The 21,295-nt window shown below is 39.6% G+C and overlaps 1 protein-coding gene across 5 annotated transcripts in view; it reads right to left on the minus strand.

Moving 5' to 3' along the window:
• Nucleotides 1-8,776, minus strand: part of OPHN1 (oligophrenin 1) — a 517,756-nt gene extending 508,980 nt beyond the window's left edge. Inside the window, exons 1-2 of one of the 5 annotated variants that reach the window (XM_048213332.2) lie at nucleotides 8,448-8,776; nucleotides 7,749-7,909 (exon numbers count right to left, since the gene is read on the minus strand). In XM_048213332.2, the coding sequence (XP_048069289.1) occupies nucleotides 7,749-7,902 (154 nt within the window). In that variant the 5' untranslated portion in view covers nucleotides 7,903-7,909; nucleotides 8,448-8,776. Of the gene's footprint in view, nucleotides 1-7,748; nucleotides 7,910-8,049 lie in introns of all 5 variants that reach the window. The other 4 variants (XM_057312198.1, XM_048213330.2, XM_048213331.2 and 1 more) reach the window with 4 other exon arrangements.
• Nucleotides 8,777-21,295: the final 12,519 nt, after the last annotated feature.

Consider the following 21,295-nt stretch of genomic DNA (forward strand, 5'->3'; position numbering starts at 1 on the left):
TAGGTAGCTTTGAGACAGGTTAAATAGTGACAAGACTCCAGGCGTGTGAGTTCTTAAGGAGCTACAAACCCAGTCTTCCCCCTCAGATGCTAAAGGGCTGTTTTCCACAGCTAATGTAGTTATAAGGCTATTGGTTTTCAAGGTTACCCCAAAGCTATGGAGAAGGGAAAAGGAGGCAGAGAAAAGGAGTGGCCCAAAGCCACTCCTACAAAGGTTCAACATCTTTTCATCAATAAACACCCTTTAGATTGTTGCAAACCTTTTGGTTAATTTCCAGAGTTCTGAAAGTTAATTTTGACTATTTTTGCCAGGATCCTTTTTGCTTTTACAGTGTTGGTTTTCTGAAGTATTTAATCTACCATTCCCTCCAAACACAATTTTAAAGAAATCTTGCCCCAGTGTGGCTGGAAATTTGCCTACAGTGAAACACACTTCTGAGGAAACAGAAGTTAAAAAGAAGCAATGGGGTAAAGACTTTTTAAAGGATAAACAAACAGCCACCCGTTGTTGCCTCTAGGGTGGAGAACTGGAGAACTGGGACATAAGAAGAGGCAGAAGGTTTAGCCTTTTGTACCTTTTGAATTTTGTACCATGTTCATGTGGTACTGATCCAAAAAAAATGTAATATACTTATAAAAGAAGACAGTAGGTACTTTAGATTTTCCCCAAAGACCCCATGAGATGTACTACACACTGTCTGTTTCTGAGAAAATCTCCACCTACTTGAAGCGTCTGTTAACTACTATTAGCCAGGACCATTAACTACCAAGGATAGTAAGACGGGTAGTTTTGACTTAGGAACTCTTCCTTTTTCCGTTCATTCTTTTTCTTATGGACAATTACATCCCCATGGTCTAACTGCCTTTTCTCCCCCACAAAGCCACTCCTTGTAACATGTGTTGGAATACACATCATAACCTGAACTTCATTGCTCTTCTCACAATTGTAATTATTTAAATGAGCAACCAAATGTTTTATTTATGCTCCAAGAGGGAGAGCCCATAGCAGCCTTATTCACTGTTATAACCCCAATTTCCAGGATAGTACCTGACACATATAAGTGCTTGGCAAATCCGTGTTGAATTAAATTGAAATGCCTTTCCATTGTGCAAGGCTTTAGCACTTGATGCAAGCCCAATAAAGCATCATGAGGGCTCTCTACCCCACTAGCAAAAAAATGAGCTCAAGATTTCCAGGGTACTCCCCTGGAAAACAGTATTTCCTTCTAGATCTTAATGGGCTTTAGAAAATTCCTATAGTAAATGATCAGAGAAACAGATGCCAGAATAAACAAGTCTGTGGCTATGCTTTAACAAGTGAGGCTATAACAATTAAGCTGAAAAGTAACTTTCCTTTATCACTATTAACTTTGATTGAAAACCTTTTCTTAACAAGCAGGTCAAGCCATGACATTCCCTACATCATCCCCACAACATACCCCATTCCCCCCCAACAAAAAACTTCTTATAAATGGTCACACTGAAAGGCTGGCTTGGTTCACTTTTCCTCCCAAGTCCCTACAGCACTACTAGTCCAACTACTTTAGACTTTGGAATCTGGTTTTCTAAGGGGCTTCAATGAACAGGGCAATAATGCCTCCACCAAATTCCATTTGACACTGGTTAACACCGACTAATAACAGTACCATATGACATACTTATTACATTGATCTGACTTTGGAGAATATCTAAAATAACGCCATGTGTTCTAAGGCACTAATTAAATATCACCAAGATAATGACAGGATATCTGCTGAGAATGTATATTACATCACCAACTCCTCCCTGCTATATATGACATATACATATATGTATATGACACCATACCCACCCAAAAGGAATTAAACGTTTTGGTTTCTCTCACTACAGAGCTATTCAAGACAGAATGAAAGGCCGTCAGGTTGACACGTTTCAGGAAGCATTCATCAAGAAGATAATCAGATAAGTGAGCACAATTCAAGTCATCTACTTATGCTTGACAAATCAGTTTGATTTTCCCCTTGCCTACTCTTCCAGAGTAAAGGTGAATTGGCTCTAAAGTTTATAACAGAATCAATTTCGGCTCCTTGACTATAAGCAAGACAGTTGCAGCCCAGAAAACAAAGAATTATAAAGCCAGGAGGAACACTAAGGCTTACTGACCAAAACTCTAATTTTACAAATGGGAAAACTCGGGTTCATAAAGCTAAAGACTTATTCAATGTCATAACAGCAAGCTAGTGACAGAGTTGGAACTAGCAACCAGATTCTCTCTGTGTCAAGATAGAAATGGCTCCCCATTGAGGATATTAAAGATCAAATTTGCCTCACAGACGGAATCAACCCATCCTTCCAGGAAAGAACTTACCAGACAGGTGCCCCAGTTGCCAAAGTAAGAGCTGAACAGATACCCCAAAAGGTCAACTTAATGTAAATATCTAAAACTCCTGTCTCTAAAAGTGTAGGATATAAGAAAGTGGCATTTTTAAAGAATTTAAGACTAGGTTATAAAAGCTATACAAATTATACAATTTCTACTTTATCAACTTCATGTACATTTTTAGTACAGAATGCACCTTTTATATTTTTATTTTTTAATGTTTTTAAGTTTATTTATGCAAGTAATCTCTGCACCCAACATGGGGCTCAAACTCACGACCCCGAGATCAAGAGCCGCATGCTCTACTGACTAAGCCAGACAGGCACCCCTCTTTTGTATTCTTTAAAAACATGATAAAGCTGCAAACCTGGGGCCCCAGGAAAATGACTTACCAAGGTCACAGATCCCATTAGTAACAGAACCATACCCGGCTATCTAATCGTCATGTCTAGGGTTTTTTCCCATTATACTATCATTCTGCCTCTGCTCCTATGCAAACAGTGCCCAGTAGTGCTTCCCCAGAGAAATCTCTATCTGAAGACTATTGCCTTTCATTTCCCCAGCCCATTAACATCCAAGACTCTTAGACTAATACAGTTAGATCATATAGCTCAGGAGTTGCAACAGGATTAAATATAGGCTGTGAATGTAATTTATTTAGTTAGCACTTTAAAAAAAAAGAAAAGAAAGAAAGCAAAGGCCATTTGAATGGAGTGAGGCTACTGTATTTTACCCCAACCACTCGAGCCCTATTAATCCATTTCCAACAGCTTTATACTTTTCTCTATTCTCCTTGGCCTCTGACAGCATTTGAGCCTGTGATCCCTGAATCCAGATCAGGTATAATTAACAGCACACCAAAGTAAACCTAGTTAATAGAAATGTGAAATACGGCATTATAGTCTACCATTAGCTACTTTCATTGCCTTACCAATAAAAATCCATTTAGGGTTTTTTTTTTACATTAACTAGTTATATCAGAGTTCTGCCAACTACTACTAGTGAAACAAACCCAACCTGCCACCTATTTTTGTATGCCTCCCTCCCCTAGCTGAGGTGAGAATGGCTTTTATATTTTTAAACAGTTGAAAAATTCAAAATAAGAATACTTTGTGACATATGAAAATTAAGTGAAATTCATATTTCAGTGTCAATAAAGTTGTATGAGAACACAACCACTTTCATTCCATGTACATATTATCCACGGTCGCTTTTTCGCAACAATGGCAGTTAAGTAATTGACACAGAGACCGTATGCCCTGCAAAGCCTAAAACATGGCCCTTTACGGAAGAGGTCTGCTGCTGACCCCTGAGCTATATCAAAGAGAATTTAGGGGCACCTGGGTGGTGCAGTCAGTTAAGTGTCGAACTCTTGGTTTCGGCTTAGGTTGTGATCTCAGGGTCATGAGATTGAGCCCCGTGTTGGGCTCATGCTCAGCATGGAGTCTGCCTAAGTCTCTCTCTCCTCTGCCCCCCACCAAATAAATAAATCTTTTAAAAACGGAATTTAAAGCTGCCAAATAACTTCTGAAAAGTCACAAATGTTTGTGTGGGATTGCTCACACCTCACACATCACTCTCAGATGAATCTTCCTGAAGCACAGCTCAAACCGTGCCTCTCTCCCACCAAAAACATTTTTAATACTCCCTCTATCTATAAAGAAAAATCTGAAGTACTTAACAGGTCCCTGCACAATTAAGGCCTCAACCTTCCATTCCAACCTCATCTCCCAAAACTCCCTTCCTGTGACCTGTCCAATGCAGATGACTTGAATTATCTGCTGTCCCTTCACATCCTCTGTGTCATTCCTACTACAAGAAGTGCCTCGTCCTGAATACAGTGCAACAGTTACTTAACACCTCTGAACTTCAGTTTTCCCATCTATACAATGGGAACAATAATCCTTACCTCATAAGGCTGTATTAATATGTTAATGCCTGGTTAAACAAGCAATAAGTATGAATTCCGTCGAATTCCAAAGCTACTTCCTCCTTTGCTTTTCCTTGTCCTCCCACCAAGAAATGAGCTCTCCTACTAGTGTCATGTGCCACGATAACCACCTGTTCCATTCTTATGGCTCTGATCCACATCTACTGCCTTACATGATAGTGATCTCTGCCCATGTCTTTTCTCTCCTACTAGTCTAGGAACTCTCTGAGGACAGGATCCATGTATGACTAAGACTGCCACATCTGTGACAGCACTGAGCACAGTGGCTTGAATACAGTACGTGCACAAGTATTTACTGAATGAATGGTATGTGTTCGCTGAACTATATGTAACATTTATTAGGTGTTTCACGTTGCCTTGTGATATAAGCAGGAGCCACATCACTTGTTCTGAATAATTCCTAGCCTGAGTGCTTAGAAAATATTCAAACAACACCAGGGACCAAAACTGCCAACATAAAAACAACAGACAAACAGAAAAGCGGGCAATGTGTTCACCTTCCAGAGTCATGGTGTTTTTATTTTCCACTAGTTTAAGTTATAATCATCAGCTTGTACTCCAACGATTATAAATAGATCACATTTAAAGGGGGATAATCAACCACTTCACCAAGGGGGACATGTTGAGTATTGTTCATAACACCAATTACCTCTGAGCACAGATGTAAGTAAATCTAAATATCCAAAAGGGGCCTATGTTTAATGAATAAATCATCACACAAAGTTGTGACTTACACCTTATCTGGAGTTCTGTACAAAATCAGACACAAGCAGGATAAATGAAGAAATCCAGTTCCACCTAGGCTAACAACTTTAACAAAAACTGCAGCTAGTCTTTGCAGTGCAACGCACCGAGTTTCATTGGTTCCTAGAAACACTAGCCATTTGATTTGCTAGGCCATTTAGTAAGTTAAATGGAAAGGTGTCAATCATTCTTTCTGACTTGAATGCCAGGCTCCAAATGCCAAAATGAATCCCCACACATGAATACAAAATTAATTGCTGAGACATGCCAATGTAGGGAGTGACATTTTCCAATAAGATGACAGCAAAAAGTATGTTTCCAACTACTGCTTATTCATTTCCCTTCAGAAACCTACTGAAAAACACACACTCACCAGCAGATACATTATTAGCCTAAAGACGTATTATCAACAACTTTCTATGCTTAGCTGTTTCCATTTACAAATGGATAATCCATTAACTCCTTTGAGTCTCACAGCAACCCTGTGAGGTGGGTGTAATCACCCCCGTTTAACAGATGAAGTCAGCAATCTGTGCCATCTTATCCCAAGATGGTGAAGCCAGGTCTTCTAACTCCAGTTTCAGCATTCTCTTTTCCTGTTTCCTCCACACAAAGCAAAAGCATACCTTTTTTTTGCTTCCGCACTCATTCTCAAAAAGCTAGCACAGTGTGAGGAAGCAGAGTGGGAGCATAAACATTACTGTGGTCAAGACAGTGGGAAACATCCCGCCTTCGCCGCCGCCTAATCGTGTTTTTAGAATCATGCAACTTAAAGGAAAGAAATGGAGTGTGGGTTAGCTGCTGGGTTTTATTTCCTCCCTGCCCTATTTTGGCTTTCTATGGATATTCAGAGACAGAAAACCACCCTGAATATCAAGAAGTCCCACCGGCCAAAATATTCTTTGGATCTTCCACCCATCTGCAAAAGTTTAGGCCTGTATAACTGTTGACTCTTACCGGTCTCAGAGAAGAGGGAAAGAGTAAGAACGACTACTTGCCCCTAGCGTACAAAAACCTGCCCTCCCTCGAATGTATTATTGAACTGTTTATTGTCTCTTAAAAATCTTAATCTCTCTGTAGCTGGTCACCTTTTAGCACACTTTCAGCTTACCATACACGTCGCAAAACCGTTCCCTTCCTGGGGCTTATGAACAGCTACATTTGACTGTAGATACTACACCGAGCAGTTTGTCATCATAAGTAAAAATTTTAAAAATCCAAACATTCTCCCCTTTTCCTTTCAATGAACCCTCAATCTTTCTAACTACGTCTGTGACATAACCTGACTATCTTTAACCTCTCAATGAATTCTATTAAGGGGCAACACACCCCAAAGCCTAGCCTATACGTCTCTAAGGATCAGCATTTCGAATACCCCAACTTTAAGGTGCTGCTAAGAGTGTGCTCTTGTTTGTACCACAATACGACAAAAAATGAAATAATCAAATTCAATCAAATGACCAGCAGGAACTTGGACAATTTATATATTCTGACCAAAGTGGGCAGACAACACTGGCAGTGAAAGCACGGACTCCCAGGAGCAAACCAAAAGAGCTGCACAAAAATACCACCTGGTAGCAGTTATCACTGCACACCCAAGCCTTTCTCCCTGCTCTTCATTGGCTCCATCTGCCTTAAGAAGGTCCCCACGCTGGACTTAAACACAGGTTTTTGGGGATAAACCCATTCAGAACAAAGTTATAAGCAGACAGGACAACTTTACCAGTGACTCTGACCGGTGACTTTATTTTTTGCAATCATTTTTCAGCCAAGAAGAGAAAAAATTATCACTCCACCCAATCACTATCCTCCATTCTTCTGGGTATATACTTTGGCACAAAGGGCTGGCTTGCCTGCACTCTTGTTGGGACTGTTTATTATTCTTTCTCTTACTCCAAGCCTTCTGCCAACTAGCAGAAATAAAAACTCCACACAGTGGGGAAGGGGGGTAGGGTCCCCCAGGTGTCAGCTGTGCCCACTGGGAAAGCCAAGCTACTAGGTGAGGTTCCTTCAGACCAGTGGCCCTTGACCCTAGCCCTGAATATGCTCCCTGGGAGCTGGGCTCCTTGTGCCAGGTACTAGGCCAGTGTTTGTTTCACCCCCAAGCAGAACTCCGTGGCACTTGAGGCCATCCAATAATTCTGAGCTTAGACTGACTCTGACCATAGCTCAGGAACTTGAAGGAAAAAAAATTACTGGGACAAAGGTGCTTTCCTTAGAAAACAGGTTGATAGAGGGAATTTTTGTACTGCCCCCACACTCATCCGTCAGCAACCAGAGGCCAGGACACGACTATTACTCAAGCTGCCGACTTCAAACCTCTCTTCTTCAGGAGGTGCTAGAGCAGTTGCCTGGTCAGCTTGAACGTCTCCTTATCCAAGACGTGAGTACTAAACATGTCCAACAGTACAGGCAAACTGTCCCATCAGAACAACAACCTGCCAAGCAAGTTTAGTTGTAGAGCAAGAGGGTCCTTGGCACAGTTACAGATCAAGTCTTAAGAGGTCAAGGCCACTAAAGTTCTAGTTATACTGACCACCTTCCACTTCTATTGACCCCACTTCTGAAGTGCTCGGAAACCCACTCGCCCCAGAGAACTGGCTTGGGAAGCACCCTGAATCCTCCCTGTCCCCTGCGGTGTGGCCAGAGCCACTGGCTCGGGGAAACAGCTCATCCATCGAAGCCTTCCACTTACTTCTCATTGCGCTGATAAGCGCGTTGCCATCTTTGATCACGTCCTTAATGAACTTATTGGTTCTCTCCAGCTCCTGCTCGTAACACTTGAGCCTCTCACGGAAATCGGGGCTGTCCAGGTAGCAGTCGCTGAACTCCAGCGGGGGATGCCCCATGGTTCTGCTGGCGAGGATTGAAAGAACAGAGGAAAGACACAAAGACCGAGAGCATCAGCGGCACAGTAGGGGGGAATAGATGGGAGGAACTGAGTGCGGGACCCACCTGGGAAACTCACAGCCTCCCTCCTTTTCGAGCACAGGTACCTGTTCCGTTGAGATTCCTGGGTCGAGCTGGCTGGTCTGTACCGGAAGCGGGCGGCCGGCAATTGCTTCAGGTGACACGGAAAGCTAACAAATGCAATCCGACCCCGGAGGGGTTCTGCCTAGCAAGCAGAATGCCCCCAAGGCATTGCCTCCCCTGACAGGCAGCCCAGCCTGCCTCCGGAGACCCCCGGGATCCTTCCTGAGCAATTGCAAACGTGCCACTTCGGCCCGCCCAGGGTGGAGGCTGGGGTGGGCGCTGAGACTGGAAGCCTCCTCTCCTCGCTCCTCGTTCGCGAGCAAGCTGAAGATTTCCTTTGCCGAACTCCGCGGGCAACCCTTACTGCACTATCCCCTCCCCCTTCTTAAAGCCAGAGCTGCCGCCCCGCCCCAGAGCGAACCTTTGTGCCGAGCCCCAACGCTCGGGCTCCTCCTTCAGCTGTCTTCCTCGCACCCTGGGATTGCGTTACCCAAATGTTCTTGCTCCCAAGAGTTCTTCCTGGTCCAAGGGAGCCGGCCTGCTGTCCTGTTAGGCGTGGGAGGGGTTAAGCCCGGGCGGCAATTGAAACGTAGCCTTCCTCCCTATAGACACCCGAGAGGGAAGAGGAGGGCGATATTGCTACGCACAATAGCTGCGGTAGCCTGGCGCTTCCCTACGGAAACTGGGGAGCAGTCGGCGCCCTAGGACTCCAGCTGGAAAGCGTGGCGGCCTGGGAGATGTAGTCTTTCCGTTTCTCGCCCCATGACTCCTCCCTGCGATCTCCCCACCACCCCGCCAGGGCGGAGGCTCTCCAAGCAAGACTTTCCCAGCCTGCTCCAGGCTCGCTCCTCAGGCCCAGCCTCAAGGGGCAGGTGCGGAGCACTGGAGCCTAAGAGGAAAGTTTCCAAAACGAGCGAGAGAACCAGGGAGGAGTCGGTTGTGGGAGGCCATCTCTCACTTCCCATTACTTGGCTGCATTTTTTTCCTTGCTCTCTTTCCAGCCTCCCTCTGAGGGAGCAACTTCCTTTCCCCTTCCCTTGCTCATTTCTCTTGATCCTAGTGTTCTAATTCCCTTGGGCCCTCTGCCTGAACAACCTCAAGGCTGGACTCCTACTCTAGGATCTCAATGTTAGGCTCAGAACCCCCTGCCAAAGGAAGGGAGGCCATAATTAGGAGTTCACTTTTTTCCGAATAGGACCTCGGAGCATGGTTATTGTGATTCAACTCATTGCATAGGTTGTTCTTTAAAGCACATGATTTTCCATGTGGAAGTGGGAAACCTAAGAAGAGGATGTTATAAATTGTCTTGCAGCTTAGCTAAGAGACCTCTTGTTCATTGTACAAAGTAGGAGAACTGGGGCTACTCTTGCAGGCGGATGCCTTGAGACTAAGAGCAGCTTCACATTGGAAAATCGTGTGTACATGTGCAAAAGGATCTATTTTTATTTTGGAGAAGTGTTCAGGTTACATTGCTCTGTGGAGAAAGCCAAGAAAAGCCAGAACTGAAGGGGGGTTGTAAATAGAGTAATAATAGCTAACCCACCTGTACGGGTGTCATATTTCTGTGGTAAAAAATTACCACAAACTTGGTGACTTAAAACAACGTGAATTTATTACCTTAGAGTTCTGTAAGTCAGAAATCAGAAATGGACCTCACTGGGTCAAAACCAAGATGTCAGAGGGCTGTGTTCTTTTCTGGAGGCTCTAGGGGGAGAATCCACTTTCTGGCCTTTTCCAGCTTCTAAGAGCTATCCACATCCCTTGGCTTATAGCCCCCTTCCTTCATCTTCAAAGCCAGTAATGCCTGATCAAGTCTTTCTCCCACTGCATTGCTCTGACACTGACTCTCCTTCCTGCTTTCACTTATAAAAACCCACCAAATAACTCAGGATAATCTCCCCATCTCAAGATCCTTAACTTAATCACATCTGTGAATTTTTTTGTCATCTAAAGTAATATATTCACAAGTTCCAGGGATTAGGACATGGCCATATTTGGGAGCAACATTCTTCTACCTTCCACACCACCTATAATTTTATAAACCCATTTCACTAATCCTCAAAACAATCCTATGAGGTTAGTATTCTTATTATACCCATGTAAAGATACCTGAGTTGAGGAGAAGTTAAATGACTTGCCCAAAGACACGCAGCTAGTTAAGTGGCAGTGTTTGAACTTGAGCCTAACCTGGCTGTTTCTAGAGGCACTGGTCTTAACCACTATGCTATACTGCAGTATGGTAAAGAGTCCAATGAAGAAATGCCTTCAGAAAATTAATAAGTAGCCACATCCCAGGGAAGGATTTTATTGCCTACTCCTTTTATCTTTATGAGAAAATGTCCAAATTGGGCTTTTAAAACACTGAAGCAGGTACTAGGGAAGGTGCCCAATAAAATGGGTATATGGTCTTTCATTCTAGCAAGGTTCCTTATAGCATTCATTCACTAATTTGACAAGCATTTATTGCATATCTGCTATGTGTCTTGACTTATAGAGTCTATACCTGTTTTCATCACTATGACTATTACCATTGACATTATTGATGTTAGATACACTCTTGCTTGTCTAACTTCCTATACTCAAAGTGTTTTTACAGTCATCTGTTTTATCCTTCATCTAGACAATGAGGCTAAAGTGCAGAGGAAAACAAGTGCCCTGGATCAAATACCAGAGAAGAAAGAGGATTAAAATTAGATTTCAGTCCTCAAATAATAGCTGCATTAATTGAGCATTATTGTAGAGGCTTTGCTCACGTTATACCTCACCCTCATGACAACCCTATAGGATTAGAATCTCCAAACTTTTATTCACATAACCCCTAGGAGAATTTTGAGAAGCTATGTACTCCCTCACATATTTTTAGGTTGACATCTAAATTTTTCATAATGTTTAAATAGTTGCAAAAGGTGTAATATCCAGTATACTATACACATTGACAACCTAAAATAAAACTTTTACGTTATACTTTTAAAGATTTTCATTGGATTCTAAATACCAGAGCAATTTGATGCTCACTATCAAACATTAAACACAAAAGTGTAAACTTTCCTTTAACCTTCAGAAAATTTACATCGTTCCTTTCTTCTCCTTGAAATCAAATATCCTTGAAATCTGCATTCCCCCTGCAGAATTGTATTCCATCATAATATATTTTTATACTTGAAAGTCCTCTATTGAACACCATATTGAATTTCTCTGCAACAAAGATATGTCCATAAATAGAAATTGGATTATTTTTATTTCTTTGTGATCACAGCCTCCAAGTATAAAAAGTCTTCTAGATTGAGTTACAATCACAATTGTTATGTATACACAATAGATAAAAATAGCATGAAACTCTTATACATTGTGACTATTTTTTTTTCAGATCTCATAAACTTTACTTGTAACAGCACATCCCAAATAGCCACTACACAATTAGGGTATCCTGAGATCCAACATCAAGGTCATAAACCATTCTATTGATATGAACCATGGAATAGGACTGTGCTACTATCCCTAGGATATCTTGTTCCATGGGTCAAAGATTTGAGTCAATTAATGATATTATTTGACTGCGTAAGTCTAAGTGTGGTCATTCAGAGGTTTTTCTTTTTTTAAGTTTTTATATAAATTTTAGTTAGTTAACATACAGTATAATATTAGTCTCAGGTGTACAATATGGTGATTCAAAACATCCATACAACACCTGGTGCTCATCACAGCAAGTGCAATCCTTAATCCCCATCAACTATTTAACCCCACCCCCCACCCACCTCCCCTCTGATAATCATCAATTTGTTCTCTATAATTAAGAGTCCATTTCTTGATTTGCCTCTCTTTTTTTTTCCCTTTGCTTAGTTGTTTTGTTTCTTAAATTCCACATATGAGTGAAATCCTATGGTATTTGTTATTATTAAACATAAAACATAAACTTTATTGGAAATGCAGCTCTTAGTGAGATGGATGGGGAAGGGGTAGCACAGAGCCTTCCTTGACTTAAGGAAAATTCCTGGACATCAATTTTTGAAATTGTTGCTTTGCTTAGCACCAAGGGTTTTTATACCCTGAGTCAATGTACCTTAGTAAGATTTTTGACCTTTGAAAGGTATGCTTTCATTTTTAGAGACTTGGAAAGAGAAGTGGGAAAGGGAAAGAGAAGGTGAAAGAAGGCAAATCGTTTTTTTAGGAAGTATTACTAAAGGAAGTTGGGAATTTGGAAATTGGTCCCCTCTCAGCTTTATTCATAATTAGCAAAACCTGGAAGGAACTAAAATGACTTTTTGTAGGTAAATGTATAAATATGCTGAGGTACATCCATACAATGGACTATCATTCTGTGCTAATAAGAAAGAAGCTATCAAGACAAGAAAAGACATGGAGGAAACTTAAATGCATATTAGTGACATAAACCAATCTGAAAGCCTACGTACTGTATGATGTCAACATTATGACATTCTGGAAAAGGCAAAACTATGAAGACAGTAAAAAGATGGATTAGGCTACTTATGGGACTTCATCAAGATTAAAAGTTTCTGCACAGCCAAGGAAACAGTCAGAAAAACTAAGAGGCAGACCACGGAATGGGAGAATATATTTGCAAATGACACTACAGATAAAGGACTGGTATCCAAGATCTACAAAGAACTTCTCAAACTCAATACACGAGAAACAAATAAACAAATCAAAAAATGGGCAGAAGATATGAACAGACACTTTTCCAATGAAGACATACAAATGGCTAACAGACACAGGAAAAAATGTTCAAAATCATTAGCCATCAAGGAAATTCAAATCAAAACCACACTGAGATACCACCTTACGCCAGTTAGAATGGCAAAAATAGACAAGGCAAGAAACAACAATTGTTGGAGAGGATGTGGAGAAAGGGGATCCCTCCTACATTGTTGGTGGGAATGCAAGTTGGTACAGCCACTCCGGAAAACAGTGTGGAGGTCCCTTAAAAAGTTAAAAATTGAGCTACCCTATGATCCAGCCATTGCACTGCTGGGTGTTTACCCCAAAGATACAGACGTAGTAAAGAGAAGGGCCATATGCACCCCAATGTTCATAGCAGCACTGTCCACAATAGCTAAATCATGGAAGGAGCTGAGATGCCCTTCAACGGATGACTGGATTAAGAAGTTGTGGTCCATATATACAATGGAATATTACTCAGCTATCAGAAAGAACGAGTTCTCAACATTTGCTGCAACATGGACGGCACTGGAGGAGATAATGCTAAGTGAAATAAGTCAAGCAGAGAAAGACAACTATCATATGATTTCTCTCATCTATGGAACATAAGAACTAGGATGATCAGTAGGGGAAGAAAGGGATAAAGAAAGGGGGGGTAATCAGAAGGGGGAATGAAACATGAGAGACTATGGACTATGAGAAACAAACTGAGGGCCTCAGAGGGGAGGGGGGTGGGGGAATGGGATAGACCGGTGATGGGTAGTAAGGAGGGCAAATATTGCATGGTGCACTGGGTGTTATACACAACTAATGAATCATCGAGCCTTACATCGGAAACCGGGGATGTACTGTATGGTGACTAACATAATATAATAAAAAAATCATTAAAAAAAAAAAAGAAAAGAAAAGACGGGTTATACTAGAAAGGAGGGAGAGAAATGAATAGGTGGAGTAAAACAGAATTTTTAGGGCAGTGAAAATACTATGTATGATGCTACAATGGTTGATACACGTCATTATACATTTGTACAGCACCAAAGTGAACCCTAATGTAAACTGCAGACTTTGGGTAATTATGATGCATCAATATAGGTTCATTAACTATAACAAATGTGCCACTCTGGTGAGAGATGTTGAAAACAAGGGAGGCTATGCATGTGAGGGTAGAAGGGTATATGGGAAATCTCTGTACCTCCCTCTCAATTTTGCTGTGACCTTAACGTTGATCTAAAAATAAAGTTTTTAAAAAATGTTGAGAAAGACAAATCCCATTTCCCTATTTCCTACGTGTAAAGGTAACACTACCTCTACAGTCTTAATACAGAACAGTATCTCTTTCATAAGCAATCACTCTATTTTAGCTGTGATGCTGTGGAAAGAACACAGAGCTGGAGCAATATTGGTAATACAGAGCTGAAATATGGACTAGCTCCACCCCTTAGGATCTGTGACCTTGAGTAAGTCATGGAAACTCTCCTTGAAATAATATCTTCTTCAAACGTTTTTCTAAGGATTAACTATAGGTACTGTATGAGGAAGTGCCTGGCATATAGTAACTCCTCAATAAATGTTGGTTGAGCCCAAAGCTTTTTCATTGATATTGGTCTGATGGACAGCATTCAAGGCAGAGAGAGTCAGATTGCTTACAATGATATTCCTAGAAAAACATTACTATTTATATAACAACACAACTTGATCCCTGCTCGTTATCATTATAGGAAAACAAGAACAAAAACACGCTCAGAGGAATTTACACTTCAACTAACACAGAAACCATATCCTGGTTTGTGGTTTGGTTAAATATGCTTTCTCAACTTTCAGGACACTCAAAGGGTCCACGGCGTAACAAAGCCAAGACTCCCTTTCAGGTTTTAAGAACCAGAACCTGAAATCCCCGGGAGTTAATCATTTTAGTGGATTACTCTAAGGTGGAGTTGCAGGACAGCTATAAGTCTTGACACTGTTCAGCTCAGGTCCTCCTGGAGAGGAGCTTATCAACTTGATGTGTCTGTCTGTCTGCCCTTCATGTTGGACTCAGAGCCATAATCCTTGAACCCAATGAAGCAGATCAGCCTCATAAATTTAAAATACAATTTGCGAGATATAAGGAGTGGGAAAGTAAAGAAATCATATGTCATAGATTTTTAGGAAAGGCAACATACCTCCCCGAGAAAATTAAATATATATCCAATTTTAACTTAATATGCCACCTTCTGCTTCATCTCTCCCATCTGGGACCTCAGCTGGCTTCATTAAAATATTTCAGTACAGTGCTTTTTAATCATTTGCTCTTATCCACATGTGAAAAAAAAAACATATAATAAGGGGTTGTTTTTTTTTATATGCTCTGGGAGCCTGGAAAAGTAATTTTCCAAATGACATTTTAAGCTTCAGTAATTTATGAGATGTGTTTTAAGAGAGTTTTATCCTAAAGATATAAAGTAGTACTTTATAACCCTTCTCTTTTTTATAAAAACTCTTAAAGGTGTTTGTCCTAAAATGTTACAGTCCTTCTTTCACAAAAACATAGAAAAGATACAGAAGTTAACTGGGCTGTATCAGTAACAAGAAGAAACACTAGAGGTGAAGTAGGAGTAAGAAGTGGAGGGCTAGGGGGCAGCTCAGGTTGATGACCTCTCTTATGCCAGGCACTTTACATAAATGTTCTCATTTACTTTGCGTGACAATTCAGTGAGAAAGGTTCTATCATCAACTTCATTTTACATATGAGGGAACTAAAACTCAGAGGAGTTAAGCTACTTGGCCAAAGAAATTAAATGATGTACCAGAGGTTTAAATCCATGTCTAAATCTGAAGCTATTTTTTTTTTTGCCACTGCACTACAATGCCTTCCAGTCTAATACATCAGTATCTAATCACCATTCCCTCCTGTTTATGCGAGTGGGTGTCCTTACACGGAAAAAAATAATTCAAGGTCATTTGTTGGTAATTGCTGCAAATAATTTGAAATTATCTTAGGTTTAATATTAATGAAGGTTTTATGGTGAACTTATTTGAGGACAGCTGACAAATCTAGCTCCCATGTTAAACATACCCAACCTTCTAGATTTTTCCAGACTTGAACTGCATGGAACACAAGACAAAGTGCATATAAGCTTCCCAGCCCCACCACATGGCTAGCCTTGCTCCTACTTCTAGCCTAGCCTAAATCCTATACTATTGTTGGCATCATTCCTAAGCCCCAGCCTTGGCTCTGGCCGATTTGCTGTTTTGACTAGACTTGACCTCATTTCTTTCCTTACCCTAGGCCAAGATTTTAGTAGCTGTAAGTGGCAAATGGTTAAAGGAAGGGAAAATCCTTTTCCATAGTTATCCAATGTCCAACTCTCCACTTAACTTCCCTCTTAAAGTCTCCCCTTATGATTTTTCTTGGTGAAAAGAACATCAATTTATAGCTTTAAAATTGTGATCTATTTAATCCATGCAATTTACTATCCACCAAAATCCTTTACTCCTAGAATTTAGCATTTTCATCTCATTTTCATATCAGCAGGACTATATCAAAGCTGTCTATTGGTAAAGATCTGAGGATGGTCTCGTTGTGGCCATTTTCTGTGTCCATTTTGATTCTTAACTAGCCACAGTTCCAAAAAAAATCCAAACAGAGCCTATTTCAATTCTGAGAGACATTCTAAGAGTGATGAAGGCATGGCTATTTACATTTAAACTCCCAGAAATAGGTGCCTGGGTGGCTCAGTCTGTTAAGCGTCTGACTCTTGGTTTTGGCTCAGGTCATGATTTCGTCGTCATGATCTTGCTGTCATGAGATTGAGTTGGCTTAGTGTGGAGTCTGCTTCAGATTCTTTCTCCCTCTGCCACTCCCCACTCACATGCATGCACACACTCTCTCTCTAAAATAAAAAAATAAATAAAATATTTTTTAAAAAACTCCAAGAAAGATACCAATACCCACCATTCCAGTACATCCTACTGGCCTACCCCATTTTCTAACATCTTAGAAGGTAGTATGATCTACTCAGGGGCCCGAAACTTTCCAACAATTTCTAAAGAATCCTACTAAATAGTGGCACCTAAGTTACCATGTTCAACTAATGTTTCTTGAACTTTGATTCACATAAGAATCACCCAGGATGTTTGTTGAAAATGAAGAGTTTCCTGAATCCCTCTCCCAGAGTCTGATAGTATAATATGGATTCAGTTATGGGTTGAGGCCAAATGATATGGACTGAGGCCTGAAAATTACAAGGAATCAAAAAATTGGGGGAGAGGAGACCTAGGTAAGTTCTTGGGAAATCTTTATTTTAAACAAGTACCAACACGTGATTTTGTTGGAGGGGGTTCACAATACTGTCATCCAGTCATTGATATAGGGTTTTATCTATTAAAAACTGGTTTAGACATGACATTCCTCATACAACAGTGGTTTTGATTAATAACATGAGTGAAAGTTTCCACTCCTGGGGCGCCTGGGTGTCTCAGTCAGTTAAATGTCTGCCTTCGGCTCAGGTCATGATCTCAGGGTCCTGGGATGGAGCCCCGCATCAGGTTCCATGCTCCGTGGTGAGTCTGTTTCTCCCTCTTCCTCTACCCCTCCCTCTGGCTTGTGTGCCCTCTCTCTCTCTCTCTGTCTCAAATAAATAAAATCTTTTTAAAAAAAGAAAGTTTCCTCTCCTCATTTTGGCAACAGTTAGACTTTCTGACTTCCATAGCAGTTCATCTTACACTCTAAGCTAACAATTAAATAAATGTGATTCAATAACTGTGGCATTTTAACATTTTGCACGTGGTCATTTTCACTCATATCACATAGCACATTACCTACTTTTTAACAGAATTATTAGAATAACTTGAGTAAAATAAAACAACTGAGATATGTTCTGACAGGTTTCTGGCTCTGAGGATGGTAAGACATGAGGAGGAAGCCTTAATACAATAGAGGCTAGCAAGTTATTTTAGTTTCTCTTAAAGTAAAACGACACAAGATAAAACATATAATTCTTTCCAAATTTTAAATCTCTTCCTTTTTTCCTCAGTAAAACAAGCAGTAGACAAATGTAAAGAATAACATGTCACTGACTGCAAATGGCTATGTATTTATACTTAAAGTAAAATATTAAGCTATAAAATAAAGTATGTTAATAACTCTAGAGCAATATAAATTAGCCATTTTGCCACAAATTTGCAGTAATTTTATACTAGCAATTTTATAAATGGAAACATCATACCATGAACATCAAGATATTTGTCTAAAGAAGGGAACAGCAGTGTCAATGTTCTGGCAAGGTGGCAAGGAGCCAGTACATGTCAATCATGCATTCTCTTACTCATTGTTAAACCAACATTACCACAGGAAGGAAACTGGTTTCAAAACTTTACTAAAAATGAATTGTGGGTGAATTCACATTTCAACATTCAGAAAAAGCTTGATTAGACCACTAAGTTACTCTACTTTCTATTCTTAAAAACAACAATGACTTCTAAGTTAATAATGTTAAATACTGAAAGGTAAATAAATACTAACATTTACTGTGTCCAAGGTACCTAGGAATATCATTCCCATTCCCCAGAAGAGGAAACTGAAACTTACATAGATGAAATAATTTGACCGAGGTCACACAACTTGGAAGCGGTTGAGCTGGGAATCAAATCTAGCTGCTGGGACCCCAAGATTTCATTCTTAACTTCTATGCTAGCCTGCCTATGCACTGGTGATATTATTTTCATCAAGTTAACAAGCTTAAAAATGTTTTTAAAAACTGATGTTGACAAGAAGAAACAGGAACCCTCATAGACCGATTATGGGAATGTAAACTGGTGTAAACACTTTGGAAGGCAATTTGGTAATATATATCAAAATTTTAAATGCATATTCCCCTTGACCCAACAGTTTCACCTTTAGGACTTTGTGCTATATATTTCAACACAGAAGAATGCAAAGATACGGACAAGTATGTGTACTACAACATTTTTTTTTATAGCCAAACTGGAAACCCCTGATATGGCCATTATGAAACTAGATGTATAAATGATATAGATCCGTGTAGTAGGAGATTATGCACACATAAAGAGAATAATTTAGTACAAAAATTCACCCAAGGTATGTAAGTGAAACAAACTAGTTGAAAACTAGTTTTACATTAGTATTTAGAGTATAACAAATTTTGTGTTTTATATTATATATTATAATGTATAATATTTTTAAGTTGTATCTAAATAAAAATGGGACCGTGTGTATATATATATGTATTTATTCACAAGTAATTTTAAGGGTCCTGATTTGAGGGAATGGAAATGCGATGGGGGGGGGGCTTTCATTTTTACACCCTCCTAAACAGTTTGAGTTTTTATTATATCTTATTAAAAATAGTATTAAGACAAAAAACTCAAACAAACCCCTCAAAATGAAAAACTCAAGGAGCATCACTTAATTCAGTACCATTTGAACTTTTTTGACAATGAACATAGTAAGAAATACATTTTACATCATAGTCCAGAACATATATATGTATCTATAAGTTTCACAGAATACTACATAGTATGTGCTCTACTATTTTCTATCTTATTATATTCTACTCTATTTCATTTTTTAAAAAACTTTGGTTACTTCCCACTAAAATGATCTCATATACCAAAGTAAAACCTGACTTGTCCTGCAGACATGGGTGTAGGCCCAGCTAGATAAAACCTGGAGGTAGCCCTAATTTACACAACAGACCATGTCCAGCCATCCTAGTGCTTACCTAACCCACAAGCCCAGATATTCCCAGCCCAATTAGCAAAACACACTGCTTTCTTAAAATAGCACAGATACAGTCTCAGATATTTTCACTTTATTTTTATAATAATTTTTTATTATATTATGTTAGTCACCATACAGTACATCCCTAGTTTTTGATGTAAAGTTCCATGATTCATTACTTGCATGTAACACCCAGTGCTCCATGCAGTACGTGCCCTCCTTAATACCCATCACCGGCCTATCCCATCCCCCTGCCCCCGAAGCCCTCAGTTTGTTTCCCAGAGTCAGACATTTTCACTTTAAAGGACTTATCTCATTCTTCCTATCCCCAGTCTCATATTCCAAAAGCTACCTAGACTCTGTACTGAATTGTGTTCCCTGTTTGGCAGTAATACTTTTTCACTCAGCGACCTGTAGTCTGATATGATCTAATTCACTAAGGAACCAAAAAAGTTGTTTCTGTTGCTCATTTGTTTATTTTTTTAAAGATTTTATTTATTTATTTGAGAGAGAGAGCATGAGTGGGAGAGAGAGGCAGATGGAGAGGGAGAGACAGAGTCCCCTGCTGAGCAGGGAGCCTGATGCAGGGCTGGATGCCGGGACTCTGGGATCATGACCTGAAGCAAAGGCAGATGCTTAACCAACTGAGCCACCCAGGTGCCCCTGTTGCTCATTTATTTTAACATGACTTTTCTGTTTTCTTCCCAGTGTACTACCAGTTCACATATCCAAATTCTTATTTCCCCTATTCATATAATGGTTTTCATATTCACGATTCACTTATTCTGAGACTGTGCAAAGGAAAGCCAAGCTTTCTTATAGCCAGCAATAGCACATTTCTTAAAAACCCCACTGAACCCAAAGATGTGGGGAGAGTTTGGTTCACCAAAAAATTCAAGTGAGACATTAGACTATTTAATGTGGGACCCAATTTAAAATTATACATCATGTGGTTAAGAAAATGCTTACTTTTTTGTGGTTCATGTGAGCTTATGCAAAACTGCCTTGTTAAACTATATTAGTAAAACAAAATTAAATCAATAGAACATTGAGGAGAAAATACAAACTATTTTACGTTTTTAACCTGCCTTTATCAATTAACAGTAAATGGGAACTATTTAAACTTAAAACAAATATGAAACAGTGCACAGTTCTTTAAATAACCATTCTGGGAGAACTGAAAATTTCACTCACTCTCATGCCTAACCAATACTTTGCTGTAACAGCCCTAGGCTTTTTTTTTTTTTAGTTTAACAATTTTATTGATATACAGTTCACATACCATACAATCCACACAATTAGAATGTACAATGAATGGTTTTTTTCATATTCACAAAATTGAACAACCATGACCACAATAAATTTTAGAATTTTGTCATTACCTCAAAATAAATAAATAAATACGTGTTAGGAATCTCTCCCCATTTCCCCACAAACCCACCTCTAACAACCAGGCTCTACCAACCATTATTCTGCCTTCTGTCCCTATAGATTTGCCTATTCTGGACATGTTATATGAAAGGAATTATATAACATGTGACCTTTACTGCCTGGCTTCTTTCACTTATCAGTTTTAATGTCAGTACTTCATTCCTTTTAATTGCTGAATAAAAATCTATTGTATAAATATATCACATTTTGTTTATCCATTCATCAATTGATCATTTTGACTGTTTCCACTTTGGGGCTATTATAAATAATGTTACTATAAAAATTCATGCAATAAAACTAGACGCTAATAACAAGGGATAACTAACAGATCACATATATTTGGAAATATAATTACATATTAATAAACAATTCTTTAGTTAAAAAAAGAAAGCATAATAGAAATTAAGAAATGTTAGAATAGGATAATAAAACTACACATG

The sequence above is a fragment of the Ursus arctos genome, chromosome X (genome assembly GCF_023065955.2).
Source record: "Ursus arctos isolate Adak ecotype North America chromosome X, UrsArc2.0, whole genome shotgun sequence".
NCBI classification, from domain to species: domain Eukaryota; kingdom Metazoa; phylum Chordata; class Mammalia; order Carnivora; family Ursidae; genus Ursus; species Ursus arctos.